Below are 19853 nucleotides of genomic sequence, written 5' to 3'. Positions count from 1 at the left end.
TTGCTAACATATCTGCCTCAATCTCAGCACTTGGCAGTGCATTCCAGGCCACCACCACCTTCTGTATAAAAAACTATCCCCACACATCTCCACTGAACCTTTCCCCCATCACCTTGAACTTGTGCCCCCTTGTAATTGTCATTTTTGCTCTGGGAAAAAGCCTTCAACTGAGCACCCTATCTAAACCCCTCATAATTTTATAAACTTCTTTCAGGTCGCCCCTCAGCCTCCGTCTCTCCAGGGAGAACAATCCCAGTTTATTCAATCTCTCCTCATAGCTAATACCCTCCATACCAGGCAACATCCTGGTAAACCTTTTCTGTACTTTTCCAAAGCCTCCACCTCCTTCTGGTAGTGTGGTGACCAGAATTGGACACAGTATTCCAAATGTGCCCTAACCAATGTTCTCTATAACTGTAACATAATTTGTGAACTTTTATACTTGATGCCCCGTCCGATGTAGGCAAGCATGCCATATGCTTTCTTTACCACCATTTCCACCTGTGCTGCCACTTTTAAGGATCTGTGGACCTGCATGCCCAGATCTCTTGGTGTGTCTATGCTCCTGATGGCTCTGCCATTTATTTGGATCTATCAAAATGTATCACCTCAGATTTGTCCGGGTTAAATTCCATCTGCCATTTCTCTGCCCAATTTTGCAACCTATCTATATCCTGCTGTATTCTCTGACAACCTTCATCACTATCCGCAAGTCCAGCAATCTTAGTATCATCCGTAAACTTGCTAATCAGACCAGATACACTTTCTTCCAAGTCATTTATAAATATTATGAACAGCAGGAGTCGCAGCACTGATCCCAAGAAGCACCACCAGTTACAGAACTCCATTTGCAAAACCACCCTTCCACTGCTACCCTCTGTCTTCTGTGGTCAAGCCAGTTCTAAATCCATCCAGCTAGTTCACCCCTGACCCCGTGTGAAAGCAAAATGAAAGAACAAGTGACAGATGACCCTGGGAGGCAGGGTTTACATTGGGACAAAATGAATTAAGTTGTGAATGATGATGATAGGTTTGCATATTTACTCTTCCCTCTGTTCATGTAATTATCCTTCTTCTTTGCCTCTGTGTGTAGTTCATAGCTGGTTATGAAGCTGAGGGGTGAATAGCCGTGACTGGAAAGAAGTTAAAGTATGTTCTTTTTCTATATAAACCACCTTCTCTTAACTGCAGTTCCTGTGAGCAGCACTTGCTTCCCATGATCTTGGAGCTATATCTTTCCTGTACTTTTCCCTTGCAGAAATGCGTACCTGAGGAGATAAAGTCAGGATTTACTGGCCAACCCCGCATGTTTTTTGGCAGCGGAGGCGGCCCACCAGTGGCATTTCCTGCTCTCGCCGTTGTCAACGGGATTTCCTGTTGACTGCACCCCTCATCACCGGGAAACCGGTGTGTCGGTGGGGAACCAGAATATCCCGCTGGCGTGAAGAGCTGGTAAATTCCACTCAAAGTTTCACTTGAACTAACCTTTCTTGATTGTGTGAAGAAAGATGTTTTTATTTTCAATATTTTGGGGGGTCTATTGTGTTATTCTGTGAAGCAGGCTTGTAGATCTATGTGTGTGAATCTAATTTAATTAAACTGAAGACAGATTGTCGGGAAAGTTAAGTTCAAAAAGATGCTGAGGACAGTAGTATCGAAGATGAAAGTGAAAAGGATACTTAAGGAGAGATGTTGAGTTGTGTGATGAGGTGGCTATGTGAGACCTTCTAGGGCATAGCTTTGTGGTGGGTAAAGAGCTGTTAAGATGCAAAATGTGAAACAGCCATTCCAGTAATACCAGAAATGTGTCTGTTTTTCTGGAAACAGTGTTTTGTTTTTGAAGTTTCTTGTATTTCCACAGCAGACTGGAAGGGAGTCTGAGACGTCCTGTCATATTCTTTTCCTACAGCAACAACGAGTCTGTCGTATAATAATATTACTGGAATGAACATCGATAAGGGAATGGTGTCTGTGTGTCTAACCCAACTGAGGTTCTTTTGAGGAACGTTCTGTGAAGGAAATTTTAACTGTGTAACTAATCTTGTGCGCTTAAGTTCTTTTTTATTTTTGGTGATAAATATTCTCATTTAAAATCCCAAAAGTGTTACTGGAATTTGTGGCTTCTGAGTTCCATAAACCTTTCTTCTCATTGTCACAATAAAAAAGAAGGTTGTGATACGTGGGCCAGGTTTCCTTTGGGATTTGGTTTACACAGCAATAAACATGGGCTGGATCATAACAGTTGTTAAAAATAGTGCCTATTGTCAGAATACCAGCAATTTACAGGCCTTGGCAGCTAAAATATTTATTAAGGATTAAATTGTGCTATGAAACATAAAAAGTGCAGTGAATACTAGAAGCATGCGTAAGCAAGTAATTCTGTAGTGTCCAAGTTACCCTTCAGCTGGAAGTCTTTGGGTTTAATTCACAAATATTTGTTAGTTTTGCGACCAAATGTCTGATTGGAATATTCAACTTGTTTCCTTCTTCTTATGTGCAAAACATTATGTAGCCTCAAACCTTAGGGGCTGGTTTAGCACAGTGGGCTAAACAGCTGGCTTGTAATGCAGAGCAAGGCCAGCAGCGCGGGTTCAATTCCCGTACTGGCCTCCCCGAACAGGCGCCGGAATGTGGCGACTAGGGGTTTTTCACAGTAACTTCATTGAAGCCTACTTGTGACAATAAGTGATTATTACCCGGACTATTTTTGAGCCCCTCTGTGTGGTTCAAACAGCTGTTGCTCCAAAGAGCTCATAGAGCTCCAGTGCTCATTCAACCATGCATTAAACCCAACACTTTTGTTGACCCCTTTGGCTTTAGAAATGAAATAATGAAGTGATTTATAATGATCAAGAATTTGACAGAGATTGAGAAACTACTTCCATTGCCAGATGGAATCCAGAACATGGGAGGCACAAACTTAAATTAGGGCTAGGCCGTTTAGGATTGAAGTAATGTAAAAAGTAGTGAACATTTGGAGTACTCTATTCTCAAAGTCTGTGGTTGCTGGAAAAATCGAAAAGATATTTGATGGGCAAGGGTGTCAAGGAATAAACAAAGTTAAGATACACATCAGTCATGATCGAGTGAAATTACCTCATCCTATTGCAATATCCTTGAAGAAAATTCAGCAATATTTCATGCAACCAGGGAACACATGCCCCAAACACTATTCCAAATGCCATATGCATTTTTGTATGTTTGTCTAAATCCCCAGTGAATCATTTATCCAATCGGAAAAAAAAACTATTTCTTCAATAAATCTAAATAAACAAATCACTTTGACCATTTAAGACAATGAAGGCGCAAATTAAACTCTATTGCTTATACTTATTGAGTGCCGGTTGGCAAGATACATTATCGTCCATCGTTCCCAACTAATTTTTGACATGTTCTTAGTGAAGCTGAAGGTACTTAAATCTATAGTACAATTCTGTCAATAGTCACTCAAGATTTTGTCAAGAATCAGATATAAAACCAATGTGCCTGACAGAAGATATAACTTAAAGGGTTGAGGGCTAATACCTATCATTCGGAGAGTTGACTGGGTTGCTGCACCTGAAAAAGGGTGTTGACTTGATGGGCAGCTCATCTGTGGTGCTGTGGTTCAGCATTGAAGAGTCACTGGGTGTCCAATGTTGGTATGAATTGGTCAGTGGATTCTGACTATCACTCCTTAACTTGTTATGGTACCGGGCCAGATGTCAATTTATGTTAGGAAACCAGACGAGATTATAGAAAAATTGGCAAGTATAGTGTACAATTCTGTCGCCACACTAGCAGAAGGATGTGGAGGGTTTGGAGAGGGTACAGAAAAGTTTTACCAGGATGTTGCCAGGCGGCGTGGAGGGCATTAGCTATGAGAAGAGGCTGGAGAGATTTGCTATGTTCTCAATGTAATGACAGAGGATGAGGGGGTGACCTGATGAAGTCTACAACATTATGAGGGCCATGGACAGACTGGATAGTCCTAAACTTTTTCCCAGGGTGGAAGAGTTAATTATCAGGGGGCATAAGTTTAAGGTGCGAGAGGCAAGGTTTAAAGGAGATGTACGATGCAAGTTTTCTGCACAGAGGGTAGTGGGTGCCTGGAACTCGCTGCCGGAGGAGGTGATGGAAGCAGTTACGATAGTGACTTTTAAGGGATGTCGTGACAAATACATGAATAGGATGGGAATAGAGGGATATGGTCCCCGGAATGGTAGGGGTTTTTACATTTGACGGGAAACATGGTCGGTGCAGACTTGGAGGGCCGAAGAGCCTGTTCCTGTGCTGTAATTTTCTTGTTCTTTGAACCCCAGCAATTTTTCAATTTGTGTAAAACTGTGAGGAAAGGATACTTTGTCCCAGGAGTGATTCCACTGACAAATAGGGATCATTTATATTAAAACAAACGTTATTATTTACACATTAGTAACCACATTAACATCACAGAAAAACAGGTCTATAATTACCAGATAAACAGTTCTAAAGAAAACATAGAAACACTTTAAATACTACCTTATATTTTCTATTTCCAATTAAACAAAGCCCACTACAGATAAAAAGCCACTTCTAAATAAAATTAATTTACATAAGGATACTTGCTATACTATTGTGTGGCGATTTCCTTTCAGAAAAGTAGGGAGAGACCCTTTCAGGAACAGTCTGCAAATCCTTCTGTCTTTGTCTGACTAGAAAACCAGTAGCCAAAACTGCTTGCTACAGACCTGGCTCCTCCCATTAATTACATTATCTGTGTCCCACTTTGTTCGATGACCTGCTTAGCTGGGACTAAACATCACTCTCCCATAAATTATTTACACTGCAGGGAATCTCCAGAAATCATAGCATTAGGCATCTCTCTGTAAACAATTAAATGGTTAAAAGTAATCATGACCTCACCTTTTATGACCTCTTAATTGAAGCTTTAGCAAAGACAGTCTGGATCCTGAACCTAAGTTCTCAATAACATTTCTGCAACAGATATATGTAATACAATCAATATAAAAATTTCCTTGGTTAATCATAATTTCACCAGTTCAACTGATTTGAGATCGCTTTGTATATTATGCTCAGGTTTGGCTGTGCAGCTCCACATTTTAGAATACATTTTAAGCTACTTTCTATAACTCATTTATTAATAATGTGAGCAATGGTCTGTCCTGCATAATACGCCTGGGTAGTCCTGTCCGACCTAGAATTTTCTCCACTTAAAATCACCTATCACTGAACTGGTTTTCAGCGCAATTTATTAATTTGCCATAGATTCCACAATCTTGAATTTTATTTGCGTCACATGTGGAAATGAGTCAAATGGCTTCTGAAAATCTAAGTCAACAGTTCCTTTTAATTGGCCTTACTATCATTTACTCTCATTTAACAATTTTAATACCCCCTTTAAGCATCATTGTCGACTTGAAAGATTGGATCTATTATTTATAAAGCCATATTGACCATTTCATGTCTCTGCAGTCATTAGCTCAGCATTGACATCACCATGAAAAATGTCTATTTGTCACACTTTTCAGTGAGAGCCCCTCTCAATCAATTCCGAATTATAGTCCTGCTTTCTGTCCCAGAGCCTCTGAGCTCCATTGCTGATTGCAAACAAAATCTTCCCTTTTCCACTGACATTACCAGCTCCATTCTCAATTGCAACCCAGTCCTTCTCTTTTACCAATATTGCCAACTCTAAGGAGCTGATTCATCTTTCTCCATTCTTGACCTTTTTCAGCTCCAATCTCAATTGCAGGTTTGGAAATAACTTAACACCTGATACAGTGTGGGCTGTTAACTCACAAGCACCAGAATTAGTGTGGGATGGAAGACGGTGGCACAGTGGTAGTGGCACTGGACTAGTAATCCAGAGACCCAGGTATTGCTCTGACGATAAGGGTTCAAATCCCCCCACAGCAGCTGGTGAAAGTTGAAGTTGGTTAATAATAATAATAATCGCTTATTGTCACAAGTAGGCTTCAATGAAGTTACTGTGAAACGCCCCTAGTCGCCACATTCCGGCGCCTGTTCGGGGAACCTGGAATCTAAAGTTAGTCTCAGTAATGGTGACCATGGAACTATTATCAACTGTCTTTGAAAATCCATCTGGTTCATTAATGCTCTTTTGGGAAGGAAGTCTGCTCTCCTTAACCTAGTCTGGCCTACATGGGACTCCAGACCCACAGCAATATGGTAGACTCTTAACTAGGTTAGAGTCAAGGGTAATAAGGGATGGTCAACAGATGCCCACATCCCATGAAAGAATTTTTAAAAAAGAATAAGAAACAATATCTAACCCTAACCATGGTTTCTCATCATGTGCTCAGTTTGGCTGCATGATAAAAATGAATTCAGACTTCCGGGTGCGGCTATGCAGAGCTAGGTCGCATATTCGGTAGCTCCCGCTTGGAACGGACTTTTGGGCTCTTTTACAGGGCCCCCATGGCATTTGTTTGACATTTCCCGGTGTGGCAAGAAGACTGCAGCATTCTGCTGACAGTGTCCCCCAGGAATGTTATGTCTTTTGGCTGCCAGACCCGGCAGAAACAGTAAAGGATTTGGCTTTGGCTGCAGGTTTAGACAAAGGCCTCTTCCAGCATGCAAGGGCAAGCTTAAAGCTGCAATCTGACTTGACTCTATCAAAGGTGAATTCTAGCAGCAGAGGGAACAACTGTGAATGGATCTACCAGGGCCATTGAAGAAGCAGGGACGAGGCTTCCGGAGGCGGCCATGGAGGAGTAGGTTGCGCATTCGGCAGCTCCCGTCTGGAACTGACTCTCAGACCTTTTTCAGGAGTTTCCATAGACTTTTTAAACGGACCAGGGGCAAAATTCTCCTACCCGCCCCGCCACATTTCTGCCCCGACCAGCCGGCGGGAGTCTCCGTAACACCGGCCGGTCAATGGGGTTTCCCATTGTGGGGCAGCCCCACGCCGTCGGGAAACCCCCGGGCGCCGGCAAAACGGAGACTCCCGCCGGCGGAGAATGACGCCCCTGAAGTGTAACGGCCAAAGGAGCGGCACTGGAGCAACGGGAGAAGCGAGGGAAAGAAAACAAAATGGCGGCGGCCAGGGACAAAGGGGAGCTGCAGGAGTTCATCAAGTGCTGCTTCGAGGAGAAGCGTGAGGAGATGCGCAAGGAGATGTTGGCGCCTATGCTTTCGGCGATTGAAGGACTCGGGATCACCCAGAAGCTCCACGAAGCTAAGATCCAGGAGGTACAGAAAAGAGTCAGTCAGAACGAAGACGAGCTCGTGGGCCTGGCGGTGAGAGTGGAGCAGAACGAGGCGCTACACAAGAGGTGGGCGGGAAGACTCGAAGACCTGGAGAACAGGTCGAGGAGAAAGAATCTGCGAATCCTGGGTCTCCCTGAGGGAGTGGAGGGGGCTGATGCCGGGGCATACGAGAGCACGATGCTCGAGGCAATGATGGGCATGAAGGCCCCTTCGAGGCTGCTGGAGTTGGACGGGGCACATCGGGTGCTGGCGAAGAAGCCCCAGGCAAATGAGCCGCCAAGAGCGATGGTGGTGAGGTTCCACCGGTTCACGGACAGAGAGTGGGTCCTGCGATGGGCCAAGAAGGAGCGGAGCAGTAAGTGGGACAATGCAGAGATCCGAATATACCCGGACTGGAGCACGGAGGTTGCAAAGCGGAGAGCGGGTTTCAACCGGGCCAAAGCGGCGTTGTACCGGAAAGAAGTGAAATTCGGAATGCTGCAGCCAGCGCGACTGTGGGTCACATACAAGGGCCAACACTATTACTTTGAAACGCCTGAAGAGGCGTGGACCTTTGAACAAGCCGAAAAGTTGCACTCTAACTGAGGTTTGAGGTTTGATGTGTGATGGTTATTGTATATAGGGGGTCAATCATGCGCAGGAAATGTTACATGGGCTGGGGGAGAGAGACAAGACCGCGACAGGAGCTGCACCAGAGGGGGCGGAGCGGGCTTTGGAAAGTGCGGGGTGTTTTCCCGCGCGCGGGAAGAAAGGCGGGAAGGGGAACGAAGGAATGCATATGGATTGCGAGACTCCCACGCGGAGAGGTCAATGGGACAGCGGGGGAAGCTGGGGTCAGCAGGCATCAGCTGACTTACGGGAGTGACATGGGGGGAGCAAAAAAGATAGACAGGGGTCTAGCGGGGGGAGGGGAGGGGGGGAAGGGGGGGGGAGGGGGGGGGGAAGGGTTGCTGCTGCACTGGCCGAAAGGGAATGGGACACAGAAGAGGTGGTCGGGACGGGGATCCCCCCTCTGCGGGGCTGGAGGGTAAGGGAGGCGTGAACACAGGACTGGCCCAGAAAAGGAGATGGCTAGTTGGTGGGGTGTGGGGGAGGGGGTGAGAGCCCCTCCAATCCGGCTGATAACGTGGAATGTGAGGGGCCTGAATGGGCCGGTGAAGAGGGCTCGAGTGTTCGCGCACTTAAAGGGACTGAAGACGGACGTGGCCATGCTCCAAGAGACACACCTGAAGGTGGCAGACCAGGTCAGGCTAAGAAAGGGATGGGTAGGACAGGTATTCCACTCGGGACTGGACGCGAAGAATAGAGGGGTGGCAATATTGGTGGGAAAGCGGGTGTCATATAAGGCCAAGACTATTGTAGCGGACAATGGAGGGCGATATGTAATGGTGAGCGGTAGGCTGCAAGGGATGTGGGTGGTGTTGGTAAATGTATACGCCCCGAACTGGGATGATGCAGGATTCATGAAGCGCATGTTGGGGCGCATTCCGGACCTGGAGATAGGAGACCTGATAATGGGAGGGGACTTCAATACAGTGTTGGATCCAGCACTGGACCGCTCCAAATCAAGGACTTCATAGAGGTCGGCGGCGGCCAAGGTACTTAGGGGGTTTATGGATCAGATGGGGGGAGTGCACCCATGGCGGTTTGCAAGGCCGCAGGCCAGGGAATTTTCTTTCTTCTCCCATGTACACAAAGCCTACTCTGTTCTGGGTAGGACGCTCATCCCGAGGGTGGAGGGGATGGAGTATTCGGCTATAGCCGTTTCGGACCATGCCCCACACTGTGTGGAACTGGAGCTGGGAGAGGAGAGGGACCAACGCCCGTTGTGGCGGATGGATGTGGGACTGCTGGCGGACGAGGTGGTGTGTGGGAAGGTGAGGGGGTGTATCGAAAGGTACTTGGAGGCCAACGACAACGGGGAGGTGCGGGTGGGGGTGGTATGGGAGGCGTTGAAGGCGGTGATCAGGGGAGAGCTAATTTCCATTAGGGCTCATAGGGAGAAGACAGAGGGTAAGGCAAGGGAGAGGTTAGTGGGGGAGATTTTGAGAGTGCACAGGAGATACGCAGAGGCCCCGGAGGAAAGATTACTTGGGGAAAGACGACGGCTCCAAACGGAGTTTGACCTGTTGACCACAGGGAAGGCGGAGGCACAGAGGAGGAAAGCGCAGGGGGCAACCTACGAGTATGGGGAAAAGGCGAGTCGGATGCTGGCACACCAGCTCCGTAAGAGGATGGCAGCGAGGGAAATAGGGGGAGTCAAAGATGGAAGGGGAGCCACGGTTCGGAGTGCGACGAAAATAAACGAGGTATTTAAGGCCCTTTATGAAGAGCTGTACAGATCCCAGCCCCCAGCGGGGGAAGAGGGGATGAGACAATTCCTAGATCAACTGAGATTCCCGAGGGTGGAGGACCAAGAAGTGGCTGGTTTGGGGGCACCAATTGGGTTGGAGGAGCTGAGCAAGGGTTTGGGGAGCATGCAGGCGGGGAAGGCCCCGGGACCGGACGGATTCCCGGTGGAGTTCTACAGGAAGTACGCAGACCTGTTGGCCCCACTACTGGTGAGGACCTTTAATGAGGCAAGAGAGGAGGGGACCCTGCCCCCGACAATGTCGGATGCGACAATTTCTTTGATCCTAAAGCGGGACAAGGACCCACTGCAATGTGGATCGTACAGGCCGATCTCGCTCCTCAATGTGGATGCAAAGTTGCTGGCAAAAGTGCTGGCCACGAGGTTCGAGGACTGTGTCCCGGGGGTAATCCACGAGGACCAGACGGGATTTGTAAAGGGCAGGCAACTAAACACCAATGTGCGGAGGCTCTTAAACGTGATAATGATGCCATCGGAGGAGGGAGAGGCGGAGATAGTGGCAGCTATGGACGCGGAGAAGGCCTTTGACCGAGTAGAGTGGGAGTACCTCTGGGAGGTGCTGCGCAGGTTTGGGTTCGGGGTAGGGTTTATCAATTGGGTTAAGCTCCTTTACAGAGCCCCGATGGCAAGTGTAGTGACGAACCGGCGGAGGTCGGAGTACTTTCGACTGTACCGAGGGACGAGGCAGGGGTGCCCCCTGTCCCCCCTGTTGTTCGCATTGGCGATCGAACCATTGGCCATGTCATTGAGGGAGTCTAATAAATGGAAGGGGGTGGTCCAAGGGGGAGAAGAGCATCGGGTGTCGCTATATGCGGATGACCTGTTGCTGTACGTGGTGGATCCAATGGAGGGGATGGTGGAGGTTATGCAGACTCTAAGGGAGTTTGGGGAGTTTTCGGGCTATAAGCTCAAAGTAGGGAAGAGTGAGCTCTTTGTATTACAGGTGGGGGACCAAGAAAGAGGGATAGGGGACCTACCGCTGAGGAGGGCGGAGGGGAGCTTTCGGTATCTGGGGATCCAGATAGCCAGGAGTTGGGGGACCCTACATAAACTGAATCTGACGAGGTTGGTGGAGCAAATGGAGGAGGATTTCAAAAGATGGGACATGTTACCGCTCTCGTTGGCGGGTAGAGTGCAGTCGGTCAAAATGGTGGTCCTTCCGAGGTTTCTGTTTGTGTTTCAGTGCCTTCCCATCGTGATCACTAAGGCCTTTTTTAAGAGAGTAGGCAGGAGTATTATGGGGTTTGTGTGGGCGAATAAGACCCCAAGAGTAAGGAGAGGGTTCCTGGAATGCAGTAGGGACCGAGGAGGGTTGGCGCTGCCAAACCTGGGGAGCTACTACTGGGCAGCAAATGTGGCGATGATCCGTAAGTGGGTTATGGAGGGAGAGGGGGCGGCATGGAAGAGGATGGAGATGGCGTCCTGTAAAGGAACGAGCCTGGGGGCGTTGGTGACCGCACCGCTGCCGCTCTCGCCGACAAAGTATACCACGAGCCCGGTGGTGGCCGCAACGCTAAGGATCTGGGGCCAGTGGAGACGGCACCGGGGTGCAATGGGAGCCTCGGTGTGGTCCCCGATCAGGGGTAACCACCGGTTTGTCCCGGGGAAGATGGACGGGGGGGTTCCAGAGCTGGCGGGGATTGGAAGAATGGGGGACCTGTTCATCGACGAGACGTTTGCGAGCCTAGGGGCACTGGAGGAGAAGTTCGAGTTACCCCCGGGAAATGCCTTTAGATATAGGCAGGTGAGGGCTTTTGTAAGGCAACAGGTGAGGGAATTCCCGTTGCTCTCGGCACAAGAAGTTCAAGATAAGGTGATCTCGGGTGTATGGGTCGGGGAGGGCAAGGTGTCGGAAATACACCAGGAGTTGAAAGAAGAGGGGGAAGCGCAGGTAGAAGAGTTGAAGGGTAAATGGGAGGAGGAGCTGGGGGAGGAGATCGAGGAAGGTCTGTGGGCTGATGCCCTAGGTAGGGTTAATTCCTCCTCCTCGTGTGCCAGGCTCAGCCTGATACAATTTAAGGTGGTCCACAGAGCGCACTTGACGGGGGCAAGGTTGAGTAGGTTCTTTGGGGTAGAGGACAGATGTGGAAGGTGCTCAGGGAGCCCGGCGAACCATGCCCATATGTTTTGATCAAGCCCGGCACTGGAGGGGTTCTGGAAAGGAGTGGCGGGAGCAATATCTCAGGTGGTGAAAGTCCGGGTCAAGCCAAGCTGGGGGCTAGCAATATTTGGAGTAGTGGATGAACCGGGAGTGCAGGCGGCGAAAGAGGCCGGCATTCTGGCCTTTGCGTCCCTAGTAGCCCGGCGAAGGATCTTGCTAATGTGGAAGGAGGCGAAGCCCCCCAGCCTGGAGGCCTGGATAAATGATATGGCTGGGTTCATAAAGTTGGAGAGGATTAAGTTCGCCTTGAGAGGGTCTGCGCAGGGGTTTTACAGGCGGTGGCAACCGTTCCTAGACTATCTCGCGGAGCGTTAGAGGAAGGTCGGTCAGCAGCAGCAGCAACCTTTGGGGGGGGGGGGGATGTCCTGGGAGGGGGTGGGGGAGAGGGGGGACTGCCTGGGAGGGTGGATGAGCAAGAGATAACATGAAGGGTTAGGGGAACTGGCACGTACGGGTGAGGGCCAGTGTACAAAGCTGTGTAAATATATCATTTTGCCATGTATATATCTTGCTCTGCGCGATTTCTCGTTTTTTTTTGTTATGGTGGGGGGGGGGGGGGGGGGGGGGGCGGGTGGTTATTGTTTGTAAGGGAGAAAAATTGTGTTAAAAAACTTTAATAAATATATTTTTAAAAAAAAAACGAATTCAGTAAAGAATGTGGTGTGATTCCTTGTAGTTAATATCCAGTGTAGCCGGAGGTAACTGTACTGCTGTTTGATATTACTTTCGAATATTTTTACAACAAAAATACGCTCTAAGGAAAAATTGAATTAGAATAGAATGTAACAGAATGATACAAAAGCAAAAATATAGTGGAAATTTGAATTAAAACAGACAGTGCTGGAAATACTCAGGGTAGAGGGAGTTGGGGGGGGGGGTGGTGGGGGAGACAAGGGTGCCGTTGAACGTAGCCGGGGGTGTCTGAGTAGGAGGGATGAGCATAGCCAAAGGCATGGGTGTGAGCGGCGCAGGGGTGCATAGCCGGTTTGGAAGGTGGAGGGAGTGAGCAGAGCCAGGGTGAGGGTGGTGGTGTGGATGAGCAAAACCGGGGGAGCTGGGGGAAGGCAGAGGATGAAAAACAGAGTAAAGGGTGTTGGGCGTGGGGCGAGGGGTTGGGAATATAAGGGATGCGGATGAGCCGAACCAGAGCTCCTGGGTGGGTTGATGAACGGAGCCTGCAGGGGTGCTGGGCATGGGGGTGAGCGAGCCGAGAGGGCGGGTGTGGTGAAGTTGTGGGAGCTTGCTAGTGTTGAAAGGGGGGTTAGGGATTGGAGGATGCCAGTTTGTGGAGCTAGAATTAAAAGTAGATTAAAGAAAACATTTTTTAAATGATTAACAACAAAACCTATCTGTCATTGAGTTGGAAGCAGACTTTAAGGTGAAATCAAAATAAATGTGGCTTCGCCAAGGATTATGCTTACCACGAGGCCTCTCTTCTCACATCGCCAATAGGTCCATGTTGCAACTTGGAAAGAAAGTCCCTGCTGAGGCTTGTGTGGAAGGTAGTAACCTATTTTTAAACGCGGTCAGTGGCATACACCGGTGCTTCATTGTCGACCACAAGATCTAGGTCATAATCATTATCTCAATCATTAACTTGGACAATAGCAGAATATGGAGCCAGAATTCAGGAGTGTCAATGTGGGATCTCCCTCATCTGGAGCGTCATTCTCCGACCCCCCGCCGGGTTGGAGAATCGCCGGGGGCTGCCGTGAATCCCGCCCCCGCCGGTTGCCGAAGTCTCTGGCACCAGAGATTCGGCGGGGGCGGGAATCGTGCCGCGCCGGTTGGCGGACCCCCCCCCCGCTCGATTCTCCGGCCCGGATGAGCCGAAGTCCCGCCGATAAATTGCCTGTCCCGCCGGCGTGGATTAAACCACCTTTTGAACGGCGGGACCAGGCGGCGTAGGCGGTCTCCGGGGTCCTGGGGGGGGCGTGGGCTGATCTGGCCCCGGGGGGTGCCCCCACGATGGCCTGGCCCGCGAACGGGGCCCACCGATCCACGGGCGGGCCTGTGCCGTGGGACATCGCGCCGTTTCGTGAGAATTTCGCCCCTGGAACTCATTGCCATTCTGAGATCATCTGTTGTATTAAAATATTTTGTTTTCAAAAACTGTTAGCTGGGGCTGCAGTATGTGCAAATCTATTGAGCAAGAGAGGGCGATCAATGTAAATGCTGAACAGTGCAATGTTTTGTTATGTACAGTTTCTTCTTTGCAAAGTGAGTTGATTTATCCACTCTTGTAATGTGCGTGTTTCTGTTGACAGGGAGTTTGGGCGATGGAAGGTGAATAATCTAGCTGTGGAAAGAAGAGATTTTTTGGGCTCAGATTTGCCTCTTGCTCCAGAGTTTATCCGGAATATACGTTTGTTGGGACGGAGACCAAGTCCACAACAGATAATCGACAATCTAATCAAGAAGTATGGCACACATTTTTTATTATCCGGAACACTTGGAGGTAAAAAAACAAAACATTCCCACGTTTACTGCTACCATTGTGAACAAATGTAACTATTTTCCTGTACTGTACGGTGAACTGTACTTTCCTACTTTATAAGTTATAACATTTGACAAGGGTACTTCCTATTATTCATTTTTGCTGGGTCAAAATCCTGGATCTCCCTCTGTAACGATGCACTTTCAGAGTCCCCATGAGTGAAAAAAAGGGATTTATTTTGTGATCTTCAAGAGCAGCATGTCTGAGCTAGCTCTAAAATACCTCGGCATAGGAGAACTCCTCCCCCGGAGTGATTCCCCACTCTGCGTCCCGATTGGTCACCAGATGACCCTGCTGTGTTGCTCTGAAAGAGTCAATCACCCTTCCTAATAGCACTGTGGGTAAACCTACACCATGTGGCCCGCAATGGTTCAAGGAGGTGACACACCACCACCATAAAAAGAACAATTAAGGATGGGAATAAATGTTGGCCGAACCAGTGGCATCTACATCCCGCGAATGAATAAACATAAAATTCCCATGGCAATTTGCTCATTATGTTCTTCTGCTTCTACTCTGCATGGGAAATAACTTTCCCTCCTCAGGGATCTACAGGATTTATGTTTTTTTTCCTCAACAGGAGACCTGAATCTGAGTTGGTGGCCTACGAGTTATTGTTGGTACTGGGCAAAGTTATACATTAGGTATTCTCCTGGGTTCCGCGCTTCCAGTCACTTCCCATAAGCAGACCTCATGTCCCCAACAACCTGAAGTTCATCTTTTCTGTTCTATCTCTCAATACCAAATAGCAAGACTCAGGAATCTTAACAGAAAACTTCTTTTCCAATTTCTAATATAACACAGGAATTCTCCTGTTCCTATAAAAGAGGGAATGGCGTATCATTGAGACAAGGCTCCATTTTACACCAGCAGTTGGCTTATTTACATAAATTATTGAAATGAATAGTATATAGTTGTCATCAATTTCCAAAGGTTTTTCGCTCATGGAAGGCATGGGTGCAATTTAGCATCTCTATAAACCTTGGCTCACCCTTTTAAAATTCAAATTTAAGGGATCAAACTGGCCCAGACTTTTAAATAGATATTTAAATGCTTGCTGGGACAAAAACATAGATGATCCAGTTCCTATGGATGGGCTCCGAATTGCTGTCCCTTCATTCTATTTGTAGTCAAATTACTGTTTATGATTTAATTAACCTGGCCCAGTATCTCTGCAGTATTGTATAAAGACAAAGGAAATCATTTTTAATGATTGACATGGCATGTTTCCTCGCTGATGTGCTGATTTTAACTAACTCACCTCCTGGAAACTTCCAATTTCTTGCAATTGCAGTAGTTTCCAGGATTAATAAGAGTTATAACTGTCATGTCTGGGATGGATGACATAGATTAAATTCCTTACGACCTGACGCAAGCAGAACAGATATATTTTAAATTTTAAAAATTAGCTAGGGCAACCCAGGCAATTTGCCACATTGATGTAAGTGCACAAACATCCAATGTGTTTAATACTGCTGGGTCTGCTATTTTAGTGATGATACAAGTCTGTTCATTCTATATTCATACTGATATTATCATGTTGGCAGTTGCAGATTATAATGTAGATGTCCAAGGATGTAACTTCCACCGGGTGACAATCAGTGTCACATTGCCACTTCATGCTCAATTACTTACGCAAAGTTTCTTCTGGGCATGTCTCACCCGACCTTCTGATTCAGGCCGGGCGAGATCCAGGCAGTGCAGCTGTCTCTGAAGTCCAGCGTCGAGTGGGCAGCATGTTGGCTCAGTGGTTAGCACTGTTGCTTCACAGCTCCAGGAACCTGGGTTCGATTCCTGGCTTGGGTCAATGTCTGTGCGGAGTCTGCACGTTCCCCCGGTGTCTGCGTGGGTTTCCTCTGGACGCTCCAGTTTCCTCCCACAAGCCCCAAAAGATGTGCTTGTTAGGTAATTTGGACATTCTGAATTCTCCCTCCGTGTACCTGAATAGATGCCTGAATGTGACGACTTGGGGATTTTCTCAGGAACTTCATTGCAGTGTTAATGTAAGCCCATTTGTGACACTAATAAAGATTATTATTATTAAGTGTAGGAGAGGCAAATTGAAGGAGGGCATGCGCCCATTTTCACGGCATTAACTGTCATGAAGCAGGTTAGTTTGAAGGCCCAGTCAAATTGACAGACCAATGAGAAGGTAACCATTTCGTAAGTGGATAAATTTTTTGGGGGTGGAAGAAAATCGGAGGTCAGGTAGAGGTGGGGTGTTACGGGTCAGACATCATGGTGGCGTTGAAAATGGGGCGGGAGGTGGCGGGTGGCGGACATGGAGGGGAGGTCAGACATTAAGGGGAGGTCAAATTGGGGGTGTCATAAAATCAAGGGATTCGGACAACAAAAGGATCAGCGATCAGCGAGAGTAGGGGGTTTTGAATATTGGTGGGGTGGGTCGCATATCGTGGGTGGGTGGGGCAGTGGCAGAAATTGGGGGTGTCAGACATCGGGGGAGACAAGCATTGTTGAGGGAGGGTTTTGGACATTGGCGAGGGCAGGTGTCCGATGTCAGGGGGAGTCTGGAGGGCGGAGAGCCTGAGGGGTGGAGAATACCATGGGGAAGGGGGAGGGGTGCATTTGGAGAGGAAGGGGGGAGTCCCATGGGGAAGTGGTGGTAGTGCGTGGGTAGAGTTCCCTGGGGGGGTCAGCGCTGTGGGGAAAGTCCTGTGAGGCGGCCAATCTACTGTCAATAGTTACTCAGTAGTTAGGAGAGGTTTTAATTCTTTTAACCTTCACCGGGTAACTATTTGTGTAACAGCCAGAATCATCTGTAATTTGCGCTTTTCCCAGCATGGGGAAATTGCCCAGAGGAAATTCGCACTTCCCTTTGAAGTTCTGAAAGGGGTTTCCCAGTGCATCTTTGGAGTACCCCCCAAATCCAACTCAAGGAAGCTTGGAAGTTATGGCCATGGTTTAGACTACAGGAAGGTAATTTTAACCCCCCAAATCAGGTGTGGTTGGGTTGGGTGAGAGGTGAAATCTTAATGATTTCAAGCAACAACCCAAGCAATATGAATCTGCCCAGTTGCTCTTTTATCTGCATGGGAGCTGGAGCAAGTGACCGTTTTGCTTTCAGGAGAGAGAGTTAGCCATTGAAATGAGGGCAACATGGTAGCATAGTGGTTAGCGCAATTGCTTCACAGCTCCAGGGTCCCAGGTTCGATTCCCGTCTGGGTCACTGTCTGTGCGGAGTCTGCACGTTCTCCCCGTGTGCGCGTGGGTTTCCTCCGGGTGCTCCGGTTTCCTCCCACAGTCCAAAGATGTGCAGGTTAGGTGGATTGGCCATGCTAAATTGCCCTTAGTGTCCAAAATTGCCCTTAGTGTTGGTTGAGTGCGGTTACTGGGTTATGGGGATAGGGTGGTGTGGGCTTGGGTAGGGTGCTCTTTCCAAGAGCCGGTGCAGACTCGATGGGCCAAATGGCCTCCTTCTGCGCTGTAGATTCTATGAAATCTATGAAACATTGAAGCTGAGTACCATTTTAAGAAGGACTGTAGTTTTACTGCTGTTGCCTACATTGCCCTGGACTTGGGAAACCAGACAGATAAAGGATATGAGAGGGGCTAGATCCAGCAGGAAATTAACTTTGCAGCATTGCTTATGGGCCAGGAGTAGCAGGAAAGCTTACCCTGTGATCGCCTCCAGAGGTAAAGGAGTAATGCATTCTTTGTTGTTACCTCTCACCCTAAAATCACCCGACGGCCTGTATCTCATCAGCATTGCCAAGTTATACTCCAACTGCTGATGATTTTCTTTGCTGTGCAGGGGAAGAATCGCTGACTATTTTCGTGGACAAACAGAAGTTGAATAGGAAAATCGATCTCAATAATAATTCTGCTATCAATTTGGACACTCTTCACCAGCTGGCTGCCTCCTATTTCATAGACCGAGAGACCACATTGCGGAAGCTCCACGAGATCCAAATCACCTCTTCAGCAATCAAGGTAATCATTCTTACTCTTAAACATACGCATTGGGCTCTCTTTACTGTCCTCATCCCTTGCCCACAGTTCACACTACATGACACCCTTTATCAAACCCATCTTTTGCCCTCAGGACATACTGTTCATCCTCTGAAACTCAACAACTCCACCCCAACCAATACCTTCCTCTGTCGTGCAGCTATTGTCAGCTGTTCCATTGAACAAGCCATCATGCACCCACTGTGTCACGGCCATTGGAAAAGGACTTAACAGAAATTCCTGTGGATCTTCCTTCACTCCAACAACAGACCCATAGCTTGCCATTCACCATATAAATGACAATACTACCTCTGCAATATACCTTGTTCTCTAGGGGTTTTGTAACAGTGGTTATGTTAATGTCTAGTAATTAAGAGAGGTCTGGGCGGATGATCCAAAGACATGAGTTGAAATCTCACCCTGGGATCTGATAGAATTTAAATTCAATGAATGAATAAATCTGGAATTAAAGAATTGGTATCAGCAATGGAGACCGTGGTAACAACCTATTGGGGTTCATTAATGTTGCTGACGGAAGGATTCTGCTTTCTTTACCCAGTCTGGTGGACTACAGATCCAAAGCAATACGGTTGACTCTTAGATACTCTCTGCAGTAGCTGAACAAACCACTGTTGTGAGATGTAATTTGGAATAACACAAGCTGCCACATGATGCAGTTTTGAGTAAAAGATGCTCCAGACTTTGAAGTGAGTTCAATGTGTTTTATTGAACGATTAGCACAGTTCTCAATAAGATTGACTCTCTGCTAATCTAAATGTAGTAACTCAGTCTAACTGAACCAGCCTTGCTCTAAGCCACGTGCTGGGGTGTGATGATGAGGGTACACCCTGTCTCACTCTGTAGATGTTGGTCTGTGGAAAGAGGCGGGGTATGAGTGCCTCATCCCTTTTACAGTGAGATACCACCCCTGAGTGTCCTGACTGCTCATTGGTCGTGTCCTATTCTATGTGTTCATTAGCTGCATGTTTGCATATCATAATATCTCCCCTTTTTTATGGTTTGTTGGCGTATGTGAATGTATTTACATGTGAATGAGTCTTTCTAACGTGACTGATGGAGGACAACAGAACAGAGCAAACAAAACAAACGTTCACAAGTCCAGTCTCTGAGGCTTGCGTCTGATCCTGGTCGACCGCCGGAGAGGTGATGGAGGGGACGACGGCTCCTTGACAGGCGGGATGGAAGCCTGACTGCTGGCCTTGTGGTGCGAGGTATCAGGGGGTGGCAATTCAACATATGGAAATGGAGGAGAAAGTGGTTGCGGGCAGGCAACTTTGCGCAGTGCCCGTCGATTCCTTCGCACGATGGAGCCATCAGCCATACGTACAACATAAGAGAGGGGGGCCTGGCGAACAACGACAGCCGGGGCAGACCACCCACCATCTGGTATCTTAATCCTGACGGTGTCTGCCGGGAATAGCACGGCCAGATCGGTGGCATGGGCATCATAGCCCTGCTTTTGACGGTCCCTGAGCTGCTGCATCTTCTGCAGCACCGGGAGATGATCCAGGTTGGGCAGGTGTATGGCTGGAAGCGTCGTCCGCAGGTCCCTGTTCATCAGCAGTTGAGCTGGCAACATGCCAGTGGACAATGGCATCACCCTGTTCGCGAGCAGTGCAAGG

At 48.0% G+C, this 19853-nt stretch overlaps 1 protein-coding gene across 9 annotated transcripts in view; it reads left to right on the top strand.

Annotated features, from left to right (window-relative positions):
* The window catches only part of LOC140426617 (BMP/retinoic acid-inducible neural-specific protein 3-like), a 264377-nt gene that overhangs the window by 122612 nt on the left and 121912 nt on the right, over nucleotides 1–19853 (top strand). For all 9 annotated transcript variants that reach the window (XM_072511613.1, XM_072511614.1, XM_072511615.1 and 6 more), the window contains exons 3-4: nucleotides 14012–14202; nucleotides 18014–18192. In XM_072511613.1, the coding sequence (XP_072367714.1) occupies nucleotides 14012–14202; nucleotides 18014–18192 (370 nt within the window). The remainder of the gene's footprint in view (nucleotides 1–14011; nucleotides 14203–18013; nucleotides 18193–19853) is intronic.

The sequence above is a fragment of the Scyliorhinus torazame genome, chromosome 7 (genome assembly GCF_047496885.1).
Source record: "Scyliorhinus torazame isolate Kashiwa2021f chromosome 7, sScyTor2.1, whole genome shotgun sequence".
NCBI classification, from domain to species: Eukaryota; Metazoa; Chordata; class Chondrichthyes; order Carcharhiniformes; family Scyliorhinidae; genus Scyliorhinus; species Scyliorhinus torazame.
Note: the sequence above shows the minus strand (reverse complement) of the source record. Positions and strands in the feature narration are given on the sequence as shown.